Source organism: Oratosquilla oratoria, chromosome 5, assembly GCF_046742065.1.
Source record: "Oratosquilla oratoria isolate Oo_2021 chromosome 5, ASM4674206v1, whole genome shotgun sequence".
NCBI lineage: Eukaryota > Metazoa > Arthropoda > Malacostraca > Stomatopoda > Squillidae > Oratosquilla > Oratosquilla oratoria.
Genome location: NC_134781.1, coordinates 87775314 through 87788306, shown reverse-complemented (window position 1 = coordinate 87788306; position 12993 = coordinate 87775314). Strand labels below are relative to the sequence as shown.

Below are 12993 nucleotides of genomic sequence, written 5' to 3'. Positions count from 1 at the left end.
ACCAGAGCTGTATGACCTGACTTTGCTGCACTACAGTGATAACGTAGCAAAAAGAAGAAGCTGTGTTGAAATAAGCAGGCAGCTGGGTTGTGAAGGTAAGAAATTCCATACAATAGCCTAATGTCCACTGTGGAAATGCATTTCCTATCCTCACTAAACAATTTTCCTATACAATAATGTTTGCATACTTATCATATTGCCAAGGTACTGAGAGAACAAAAAATACACATTATTAACCGAAGAAAGAAATTCCGTATGTATAATAACAGCCTATTACCCACTGCGGAAATGCATCTCCTTAGCTCACTCAACAAATATTCTTACACAAGTGTGTTTGTCTACTTATATTTTATCATTTTGCCAAGGCATTGAACCAGCTGGGGAGCTGAAATAATCTTTCAGTGTTTCTCGCACGCCAAAAGCCTCCTTTGTATCATTTCCCCCTCTTCCTCTCATTGGACGTACTGTGTTTGATGGAGGCATGACAACAGTATCTGGTAATGCAACAGCATTTGGGTGTATCAGATTGTGAAGTATGCATGTTGTTGTAATGATTGCATTAGCGTTAGAAGGCATAGCTTTAAGTTTCCTTAAATATATTCTGAAGGTTTGCACTAGAATACCAAATGTGCACTCAACTATCCTCCTGGCTCTAGATAATCTATAATTAAAAATCCTCTTCTCTACCTTATGTTCAGTCTGTGAACCTGGGTAGGGCCTCATCAAATTTCTCTTCAGCGGGAAAGCCTCATCTCCCACTATAACGTATGGTGCAAGCACATCAGTGCCAGGAAGTGCAGCATCTTCTGGTACATTTCAGGTCATCCTCAATATTGGATAGTATTTTCTCAAATGTTCCTTTGTTCATTCTGAAATAGCTGTGGAGTTTACTCTTATCATCAATAAGACGAGGATACTGAGTATGAAATTCTCCTTCAGTCTTCCTATCTTGCAACATAGGATGAACCCACAATCTCTTTCTTTTTCTATTTTGTTTTCCTTCTTCTTCATCAAGTGCAATAGCGATTATTGCCAACTCGGCGTCAGAAAAGTTACACATCCTTCGTAACTGATAGTAAGACTTCTACTGGTGTCGAGGGAGGGACGTTGAATACCTCAGAACCGAGAGCGGAGCGCGACCGGACCGATAGTGTGAATCAAATGTGCAGCTCTAGGGGTATATACCCACCTCTCCCCATGAGGACCCTGCCTTTATTATTACGAGGGAGATGGGCGGTAAGCATATTAGACATGTGTTTGGTGAGCAAATAACCATAACAGTAGAGAAATATTATGACTAATTTTGTAATACTAGTAGATGCCTGAAAAAAAACCTCAATCCTTCTGCCCTATATGTGTACGTTGTACATCACAACCCATCTCAATTCTAATCCAAAACTGCCATTAAGCCCTTCACTATTGACAGGGTGATATGGAGGTGAATAATATGGTGTAACACCCTCTAGTGACCGAGAGTAGAGAAAAAAATAGAAGCTCGCTAGAACGGACTACTACCGGCCGAAGTGCAGCGGGTAAACATAAACAACAGGTGCTACGCAGGTGAATAATAATGTAACAGTAAACGGGTGCAAAAATTAAAGGATAAATGTCACCCTCTACTGACCAAGAGTAGTAAAAAAGAAAGAAAAGAAGGAAGCTCGCTAGAACGGACTACTACCGGCCGCAGTGCTGTGTATGAACATAAACAATAGTTAGGTGATCTGCGGCCCTGAAAGATAACGTGAGGTTATAGCGACCCAAAATTATTGGGAGTTGTAGTAGAGCGGACGATACCACCGTAGTTTTGTTAGCTGATATAAAGAAGTCATAGCTTTTTAGGATGAACATAGGGTATATATCAGGATAATCGGTACAAACTTGAATTGGGAAAGGCACTAAATGGTAAAATTCCAGCAACACTCAAACACATGATGATGATGTGGAACTTACGTCGTTCAGTGGTTCCTAACTTAATATAATCAAACCTAACGTAACGTACGGTAATCATTCCATTGAAAAAATAGGTCTTTCAAATACATAAGAGAAAAGTGAGGAATATGTTTGCGTAATACTGGAATAGAACCTGCATCAGTGTAAAAGCTCAACTTGTATATTGCTTTTTTTTTATTCCATTAATATGCAAACACATTTTCACATCTTTCTACTTTGTAAGTAGGGGCATTTGGGTCACTTGTCCTTATGTATATGTTGAAACTTGCAAATACCTAACCCAGATCCAACTGGTAATAATTTACCTACCCTGTATTTGAAATGAATCATGATAATTTCATCCTTTGGTATGTTTGCTATTACTAAGGAAGTTTACACCTACGTGATATATCAATACAAAAGTATATTTCAACTTGTAAATCAAAATACATTGACAATGTTTTTCAGGTGGAAATAGATAAGAAAAAAAAAATCTAAAAGCAAATACACTAATGAACGGAGATGTGACAATAGGTTTGAGATGCCATGTTTGTGTCATCTGTCCAGTCCTGTCAATGTCAGTTTGAAAATGGCAATGGCTATCTTGTGCATACCTAAGTGGGGTCTCACTAATTGCTGAACAAACTGAACAAAACTGATAAAAGCCGAACATACCAACAAAACCCAAACAAGGACGGTTTTTGCTCAAATGCACACTTCTAAATATATATGGTTGCATTATTTGAACTATTTTCTTTAAAATGTGTGATTTCCATGTAATATGATCAAAGAGAAGTTACGTTTTTATCCTCTGCAAAATTACCGAACACAGCTACGATTCGACCCAGCCTGCCATCTATGATCACTGGTGGTATGGATCAAACTACACTCTTTTAAGTTTCTTACTATTGTGATATTAGTGTAATAGACTGCATATAGTTGAATTATTTCAACTATTTTCTTTAAAATGTGTTATGTCACACTGCAGAGGACAAAACATAACTTCTCTTTGGTCAAATTACATGACAATCACACATTTTAAAGAAAATAGTTGAAATAATTCAACTATATGCAGTCTATTACACTAATAACACAACAGTAAGAAACTTAAAAGAGTGTAGTTTGATCCATACCACCAGTGATCATAGATGGCAGGCTGGACGAATCGTAGCTGTGTTCGGTAATTTTGCAGAGGATAAAAACGTAACTTCTCTTTGATCATATTACATGGAAATCACACATTTTAAAGAAAATAGTTCAAATAATGCAACCATATATATATAGAAGTGTGCATTTGAGCAAAAACCGTCCTTGTTTGGGTTTTGTTGGTATGTTCGGCTTTTATCGGTTTTGTTCGGTTTGTTCGGCAATTAGTGAGACCACCTAAGTGTTATATCAATATGATATATATTGATTTTGTAAATTAAATATATGAATTCATGCTTTTCTTGAAGCAATGAAACACCTCTACTCCCCCCAGTCCGATCAGATGCCAAAACCAGCCGTCACCATCCCTGATGACAACGATGACACTGATGACCTTTAGCATTACAGGTACAGCGAGTCCTACTTATACGGTAATTCTTTATCTGGTAAATTCACAGTTACGGTATTTGGTAATTACTACCCTTGATTCTACTTATGGTAAGAAAAATTCACAGATACAGTATCCATTAGATATTTTGAAGAGGAAAGAGCAGGGAGAAGGTACATCTGCTATATCCTATTATTACATTTTATAATGGGTTCGGTATACGGTAATTTCAATTTGTGGTAAGGTTTTCAGGAACGCATATGTACCGTATATCGAGGACTTACTGCACCACATTACTAAATGAAGGTTAAGGTCATTTAGAACTGAACAATTTATCATAGTTTAATTGATTTCCATACCCATCAGAACAAACATGGCATCTGGAAGCACTCATTGTGGCTCTGTTTGGCAGTGTATTGCTTTTAGCAAGTTTTTTTTATTTCTTCCAAGAAAACCCTATGATATGTTGACGTATTATAATTTACAAAATAAATATTTGGTATTATTTTAGTTGTGCACACCTATGTGATGTAGCAATAGAAAATTATATTAATTTTGTGAATTATAATACATGAACATAATGTGCAATTTTCTCTGTAGAAATACATATACCAAAGACTTTTTCCCCCTTACACGGGAGGTAGCCAAAAAGAAAAAGGCATAGAAACCACTCCCACTCATTCCATCCCCTACATACTCCACTACCCTCCACCCTCTTCCCTCCCTCACATCTTGGCACCTCCTTGGCAGAAATAAAAAAACAAAAAACCTTGCTACAAGCAAATTTGGTAATGAACGAGGCTGCTAGGATATGGTATGGAAGCCATGCCAGTCTAGTCACTAGCAGATGATGGCTTTCACATTGTGGACTGGTTGTTCTCCAACTCCAGGTGGTGTTAGTAAGTGCTGTTACAAAGACCATAGGGCTTCCTTGGACTTTATGAGAGAACACGGGGTTCTGCCTCATCTGTTAATTGCCCAAGGTATGATGATAATCAGGCCTTCAGCATCTGTGAAGACGACGACCTGGATGATCTTTAGAATTTGAGGTACTGAATTACTAAACATTGGTTAGGTTATGTAGGTTAGTTAGGTTAGGTTAGAATAGACTAATTTATCATCTTTTCATTTCTTTGACCTTGGCACCTATCAAAACAAACATGGCATATCATTCAACCGCCACAAATTTGTTTGTTAGAAAATATGCTTTAGCAATTTTTTTGTTATTGATTTCTGCTAAGAAAATCGCATATTACGTTGATCTATTATAATTTACAAAATTAACCATTAATTTTCTATTACTATATCGTGTAGGTGTGCACAACAAAAATTTTACCTATAATCCTTTTTCTATTGCTATATCATTTAGGTGTGCACTTTAAATTTACCATATTTTTATCTCCATCTTCTATCAGGACAGATTGCAAACTTTGTATCATTTGAAGCACCATTATATGATACACTTGAGATCACTCATTGCTATTATCTGTCTAATTAGAGAGACTAGAGATAACCTCAGACCACTGGGATCTGTGCTCTGCCCAATGTATGCTGGAACTCGAAGACTTTGATTATGAAGAAAGATTTGAGCATTGGGGGCTGACATTGGAACAAAAAAAAAAAAAAAGAAATTTGATAGAGATATATAAAAGCCTGTATTTGATTTGTTTAATTTATATGCTGAGAGCTTTTTTCCCCCTTATAAAGGGGATAGCCAACCATGTCTCTGCATCCCCTTCAAAGTCATAAAATACTTCATACTACAACGTATCACTCCACAAATCACTCACTTCCCAAATCACAACATGGTTTTAGACCACTACACTGAACAAACATTCATTTGATAGATCTTACACCAGAGTTTTTTATCGCATCAATTTAGATAGGCTCCCACACAAAACACTTCTTATAACACTTGACATTTGTAAAGGTTTTGATGCCATCCTCCAACACAATCTCACATACCATACATACATACATATACCAAGGCTTTTTCCCCCTTTCAAGGGAGGTAGCCAAAAAGAAAAAGGCACAAAATCACTCCCACCCATTCCATCCCTAAATACACTCCACTCCCTTCACTGGCTAGTGAGGTTATTTAATGTTTGCTAGAGAGAGGGTAGAGTGCCGGAGGACTGGAGGAGTGCCTGTATAGTTCCACTTTACAAGGGAAAAGGGGACAAGTGTGAACCCATTACAAAAGAAAAAGAGGAGAAAGATTTGGGAATGTTGATAAATAACAACCTGTCACCTGACAAACATATCAGCAGGATTTTGGAAGAGATGTACAGACTGCTGCAGAAGATTAAAGTGGCTTTTCACTATATGGATGAAGAAATTATGAAAAAATTGATCAAAACACAGATATGTATCAGTGTTATAGTCCCGACACAGAATGAAGGATATAAGCAAGATTGAGAGAATACAAAGGGCAACAACCAACTGGTCCCCACTTTATGGTTATTTGTATGTGTGCATAATCATATTTATATATACACAACTCGATGGCATGGTTATAACAATCGCAGCTGCCACTATGGCAGTCTGGGTTCTAATCCTGCCCAGGGCTGAAATCATTTCAATATTGCTGTGCTGCAAGTTGTTACTCCAACTCTCATGGGAGGGGAATTGTGTGTGTAAGGTCACAGCATTACCCATAGATCAGTCATTCATATATGAGCTCTGAGCTCTCTTCCAGGAGGGAAATAGCTGTCAATCATGAGTCTAACACGTGATCCAAGACCATGGTGAATTACACACATATATATGTATGTATATTATTGAAATTTTGTATTTATTTTCTGCGTACATATTTACTGTTTTGTTCTTCAGCATGAGTGATCAGGAAAGTGATGATGATCGTCCACAGTTATCATCAGACACTATGAATGCCCTTCTTGAATTTTATAAAGAACAAGATGAGCGAGAGCAAAAGCTTCAGGAAATACAAGGAGGATGTGTTCCTGATAACTTTGATGAAAATTGGGTAAGTGTAACCAAACTAAAGTTTTGGAGATCCAACAAGATTTTGCAGAAAGATACAAGTGAACTTAGTACATTTATTTATTATTATTATTGTTATTTATTTATTTATTTATTTGTTTATTTATTTTGTGTATTGGCAATATCTTTTGAGAAGGAACACTGCCATAATAATGTAATAAGATCATTAGTGCAGTCCTTAATTAGGATTAGCAACATAATAGCTATTCTTTGGCACCATACAGACAATAACTTTCTTTTCTGAAATACAGGGAGAGTGAAAGGAATGGGGGAAAGAAGGGAATGGCAGAGAGAAAAGTACTTCATTAGCAATAATCAGTACTTCTGATATTAGGGACAATATAACATGTGGTACAGGAAAGGTTTAAGGCAGGTGGCTATTTTTGAGTGGAGATTATTTTCCAGTCATAAAAGAATGCTAAGTGACTTAGTCTCTAGGGATGTCACTAAAGTCCTTAGACTATTAACTGCATACAAGGAGAAGAGAGAAAGGGATTTTGTATCACATACCATATCAGTTACTCATGTTGTATTGTCAACTATCGTGGCATAAAATAGAAACGGATTAAGTATTACATGCAGTACCCTCCATTGCTAATTCATTTCCAGTTGTGTGTCATTCATTCATAAGATACTCAGAGTAACAAATATCAGGTGTCATCAGTGATTAGAATGGTTTTCTGGAAATGGGTATATGCTAAGGCTGCATCCAAAATATAACATGGAAATCAAAATAAATGCCTTCTTTAGCACAGACATAAAAAAAAAATCTGGAAACTGAGAAGTAGATATATGTCATACCTCTTCTTCTTTTTCATCACTGAGGTTACCTACTGTTGTGATGCTAACATGAAAACCTGTACCTACTTACTGACCATATGCATTTTACCTGAAAAAGAAACTGCATTTTTTTTTTCTTCTGGTAATGCATATCTGAAACTGTGAAACATTCTTGATTAAGAAGCCTGTATCACCTTTCATGATTTGTACATGGTTTTCATTCGTTTAGTAGATAATGATTAAGTGAAAATATATTAGTAAAAGAAGTGTGGAGGGCAGAGGTGGATGGAGTGAACAGGAGGGAGTGACCAAGGATGAGATGGATGGATGGGGTAAAAGGGGCATTGAGAAAGAGGGGGTGGCTGTTGAGGAATGAAGGGAGACGACAGAAGGTTGGGGTGAGTGGAGAATGGTTGTGTAAAGATGATGCTGCAATACAAGAAAAGGAGTGGGTGGGGGATGGGGGGTGGTTTATAAGTGGTTATGTGTGAATGATATTGTGATGCCCAAGGGTATTTCTCCCCATCTTCCTTTTCTGCATGAGGGGACAGTGGGGGGGGGGGGGGAGGTCGCCGATTAAATGAAGCAGCCTTGCTGTGAATATACTGTCTTCTGCATTGTGTATGACCCAGGACAATTGGCAAGAGGCAGAGATGGCCCGTCATCTAGGAGCCAAGAAAAGGAGGAGGGAGGGGTGGTGAATGGGAGTGGAGTGGGTGGGGATGAAATGGGTGGGAACAGAATTATGCCTTTTTACTTTGGCTACCTCCCTAGTAAGGGGAAAAAAGCCCTTGGTATATGAATATATGCAGTAGCTAATATTTTGTATTGTTCTTCAGCTTCCATATACAGTTGCTTCACATACACAGTTTAAATACATAGGATACTGTTTGGAGGAATATTCTTATATGGTTTTTAATTTATATGGGTTACTGCAGAGAGAGTACAGTAATTCCATGCGTATATGATTACACTATATCTGATGTCACCTATATCTAGGGATCCAAATTGTTAAGATTTTTTTTTTTTCTTTTTCCTGTCATTTTATTGCTGCAATTTTACAGTACACTTTTTTACATGTTCAAATACGGTATAAGATATTTTATTTATTTATTTATTTATTTTGTCTTGTAATTTACTTTATTTACTCAATGTATGCATCTCCAATGCATAAAGGTACAGTGAAAGGATGGACTGTTGAGATCACTTTGGGGTGGGATGGCAATGCATTATATCAAAGATTTTCTCCGTATCTGGATGACTCTTTGGCTCAACTAACATAAGATACAAAAGGGATTACTGTAAATGGTGTTGTGCGTCCATGAAGCTCTTGGAAGATTCAAACCATGTGTGGCTTGCTACACCATGTATTGCACACCGCCCACCACACCACCCTGCGTTTCTGCAGGGTGGCGTGTCCCCCTCCCATTGGTCCATCCATATTGATTGGCCAAATATGTAAATTTCTTGCTCGTTGCTATGCAATTTGTTATCCCATTGGTCCATCCATATTGATTGGGCAAATATGTGAATTTCTTGGTCGTTGCTATGCAATTTGTTATCCCATTGGTCCATCCATATTGATTGGCCAAATATGTAAATTTCTTGCTCGTTGCTATGCAATTTGTTATCTCTGTCTTACTGCTTGTCTCTCTCTGTGTGTCTGTCTCTCTATCTGTCTGGCTGTCTTTCTTTCTCTGTCAGTCTGTATGTCTTTGTCTCTGTGTCTCTATTAGTCTGCCTGTCTGTTGCTCTTTCTCTCGTCAGTATTCTATGTATATACCAAGGCACTTACCCACTTACATCCACTATCCTTTCCTCCCTCTCACCTTAGCTCCTCGTAGATGACGGATGGATGTCTACAATAATATTTACAGTAATGTCTTGATTTTGTAAACAGAATCTCAGCCAGTTCTGGTATGCTGATGACACTGCAAACTTGTTAGCTAAAGAATGCCTCCGTGTAGCAGGTGATGAGGGTGCCATAGCCTGCATATCATCACCAACTCTCTACAAAACATTGCATTCCGTCGAAAAAAAATGTAAAGGTAGGGTATATGTATTCTGTGATTTTGAGGGACTATTTAGGCTGTTCAGGCTAGGTTTTGGTTAAATGTCATCTTGCAGTACTTACATATCTGCATGGGCCTTGCTCCAACCCCAAGTATTATAATTACAGTTAATACAAAATCTACACAGTACTGTATTGATGGAATTATTCACAAATTTGCCTAAATGTTATTAGTTTTTGAATCATTTAGAGGTTTATTTATACATTCATTACACTTAGATGTATGTATTACTGTAGTTCTGATTTTATTGATATTTAGAGGAGGTAGTATTATAACAAATGGTTTGCATATCGTGTTGATTTGATTTTTTTTTTTTTTTTTTTTTTTTTTCTTTTCTTTTCTTTTCTTTGATTTTTTTTTCTGAGTTATGAATCACAAAATTTCAATATGTAGTATTAGGGTCTGCATTTTCACAGATGAAATATTTAGAATTTTTTTTAAACCATTGATAGAATACAAGTAATTTATTAAGGAAAATCATGATTGTACATACCTAAAAATTATGACCGCTTTGTCGGTTCAAGCTAATTCGGTAGGGTCAATAAATGTGGTAAGGAAACGATGTAGTGTTCATTTCACAAATGTTCACTTTTCCTTTCCGTCACTATTCGTATCCCTCCGCTGCCACCATTTATTGTAGGGTCAATAGATGGTGGCGCAGTGGGATACGAACAGTGACGAAAAGGAAAAGTGAAAATTTTGTAAAATTTGTGAAGTGAACACTACATTGTTTCCTTACCACATTTATTGACCCTACAATAAAGTTGCTTAGGATTCATGTTACTTCAGATTCTACTGTTATCTAATACAGTTTTTTTATGCTTTCAGTGCATCTCTTCGAGTATGATACAAGATTTGCTGTGTACAAAGATGACTTCACTTTCTATGATTATAAAAGTCCTCTAGACATTCCAAGAGACTTCAGAGAAACATTTGATGTCATTGTTGCTGATCCCCCTTATTTGTCTGATGAGTGCCTCACAAAGACTGCTGTTACAGTGAAATTTGTTGCTAAACCAAATGCTAAGATCATTATATGTACAGGTGCTGTAATGGAAAACCTTGCGCATCGTTTGTGTGGGGTCAAGAAAAGTAATTTTGTAATTAGACATGCTAATCAGTTGAGTAATCCTTTTGTATGTTTTGCCAATTATGATATTGATGCTACATGTAAATACAGTTAAGTTAAGAAAGGCATTTGTATATTTGTTAACCTAATATCAGAACTTCATTACTTCTAAGCTACCAGAAGAGGCTGGATGACCGCATTGTGAACAGCTGCCCAGGATGTAACACTTCACCACATACCATACAACACATAATGGAAGACTGCATTATACACAATCATGCACGCAAACAACACAACATACACTCTATAAAGGATTTGTGGGAAAACCCAGTTTCGGCTGTGGCATTCCTTGGGGAGATGGGACTGCTCGGACAGACAGTCTAGGGAACGACAACAACAACAACAACAACTTCATTACTTGGGCATGAAGTTGGAATAGAAGTGGTTTAAGGCTGCTTGGCTTTGTGAGGTCATAGGGACACACTGCATTAAGTACTCTACTTCAAATAGTCTTCCATAAGGTGGCACCATCCTACCCCCTGCTATCTATGTACCAAAAGCTTTTTTCCCCCTTATAAGGGAGGTAGCCAAGTCAAAAGGCATGTACCCACTCCCATCCACCACCCTATCCTCCCTCTCATCTAAGTTCCGCATGGATGAAAGGTCACGCCTATATCTTGCCCACTGTTTTCACCTTTATGAGGGGTGGTCAAGTCAAAGTATACATCCAACTGACCCCTCCCACACCCAACCTAGATCCCTTCATTGTGGATAAAGCATCATCCCTGTCCCTCACTACAATGCTTGGGTCAAAGTGCCATACAAGACAGTACAGTACCTCCAAAGCAGGGCTTGATAGCTGGGGCCGGTTTATTCACACCTTTTTTTATCAGTGAATCCTCCCCATCCACATTATCCAATTGAAAATCTGATGGAGCAGATAAAAGATATATATATATATATATACATATAACAAAAGCTTTTTTCCCCCTTATAAGGGAGGTAGCCAAAAAACAAAGGCATAAAAACCACTCCCACCCATTCCATCCCTAATACACTCCACTCCCCTCCACCCTCTTATCTTGGCATCTCCTGGATGACAGGTCATCCCTGCCAAGACAAAGCCTTGGGCATACCTCCTTGGGGATCTGCTGAGGAATCTACATTGTTTGCATCGGGTGATCTGCCCTACTAGAAATGAATAAGTGAATGGGTCTCTTGGAGAGGTTTTTCCCACCACATTATGCCTTTTACATAAGAACATAAAAATGAAGGAGACTGCAAGTGACCATAAGGCCTACACTAGGCAGTTCCATGTCCATGACCAACTGTCATTTCCATCCATGAAGTTCTCAAACAGGGCTCAGAATGTTCCCAAGGTGACAACATCTATTATCATAACATCATGGGCCCCAGCTGCTCTGCAAATGCTCATGAAACAAAGAATGGGGTCAAATTTTCACTGGTGGAAAGACAGTCTGAGCTTGTGAGAGTGATGTTTGGCTCCAAAGAAGGACAACAATCCAAAATAATCCAGTTCTCTTACAATCATGTAAGGAAAAGTCTAGAAGATTTGGCATTGTCAATGTGCAAGACCTGCCAGGCATCTTAAGAACAAGTCAGGACAAAAGCAAGAACTGTACTCACCTACCTTCCTACCAAATCTTGTCTAATTCAATATATTGCCTTTCATAGGCCCACTTTTTCTATTACATATATATATATATACATACATATATATATATATATATATATATATATATATATATATATATATATATCAATGGCTTTCTCACCCTTACAAGGAAGGGAGCCAAAGTCAAAGGCATAAATCCACTCCCACCCATTTCATCCCCAAATAATCCACTCCCATTCATCACCCTTCCCTCCCTCTTTTCTTGGCTCCTCCTGAATGATGGGTCATCCCTGCATCTTGCCCACTGCCCTGGGTCAACAGCAATGTAACAACACATAGCGAGGCCTCTTCATTTAATCGGCAATCCCCTCTCCATCCCCTCGTGCAGAAAAAGAGATTTTCTGTTAATAATAATAAGTATTGCCTGAAATGTTTAGCTCCAAACTCATACCCTTTCAAGTCCAACTGTAGCTTTAGAAGGAAAATTGTTGAATCAGCCTTAATTGAAGAATGTCCGAACTTGAACATCTCCAAAGGTCAATGGTCCCCAGACATAATCCCACAGCTAGCTATGATCTGCTTGGTTAAGAATTATCACCCTCCTGACCTCGCTTCCAGCCAACTGCCCTCATGACCTCATATCTCCACCCACACATCCCCTCACCTCTGACTCCGCCCTGCATGACGGATCGTCCTGTTCTAGCTCTGCGTGTTCCCCTTCTACTCACATCTCAATTGTACTTATGTCTGCAAATTCTTGTAATGTGTACTTTCCTGAAGAGGGCTATAGCTATTAGCCAAAATATAGAAGTTACACTTTCTTCTAAAGTTTCCTTTTATTCCGACTGTGGGTTCTTTGTGATAATATATATATACTGTATATACAGTATATATATATATATATGTATATATATATGTATATATATATACATATATATATATATGTATATGTATATATAAGGAAATACAG

The 12993-nt window shown here is 37.8% G+C and overlaps 1 protein-coding gene across 11 annotated transcripts; it reads left to right on the top strand.

Annotated features, from left to right (window-relative positions):
* The first annotated feature begins 1426 nt into the window (after positions 1 to 1426).
* On the top strand, positions 1427 to 10515 carry LOC143025643 (EEF1A lysine methyltransferase 1). Of its 11 annotated transcripts, none has more exons than XM_076185622.1 (5): positions 1709 to 1741; positions 3384 to 3483; positions 6296 to 6449; positions 9147 to 9294; positions 10147 to 10515. In XM_076185622.1, exons 3-5 carry the CDS (start codon positions 6297 to 6299, stop codon positions 10500 to 10502), a joined length of 657 nt encoding a protein of 218 aa, XP_076041737.1. In that variant the 5' UTR covers positions 1709 to 1741; positions 3384 to 3483; position 6296; the 3' UTR covers positions 10503 to 10515. The 11 variants fall into 11 exon arrangements, with proteins under 11 accessions (XP_076041743.1, XP_076041740.1, XP_076041737.1 ...); XM_076185623.1 differs by having other exon boundaries at positions 1712 to 1741; positions 3410 to 3483; XM_076185624.1 differs by lacking the exon at positions 1709 to 1741 and adding an exon at positions 1833 to 1851 and having other exon boundaries at positions 3410 to 3483.
* Positions 10516 to 12993: the final 2478 nt, after the last annotated feature.

Coding starts and splice junctions, on each gene's coding strand:
- LOC143025643 (XM_076185620.1), top strand. CDS start 2,272: ATGAATCATGATAATTTCATCCTTTG. Junction 6,450..9,146: donor ATAACTTTGATGAAAATTGG/GTAAGTGTAACC, acceptor TTTTGTAAACAG/AATCTCAGCCAGTTCTGGTA. Junction 9,295..10,146: donor CGTCGAAAAAAAATGTAAAG/GTAGGGTATATG, acceptor TTATGCTTTCAG/TGCATCTCTTCGAGTATGAT.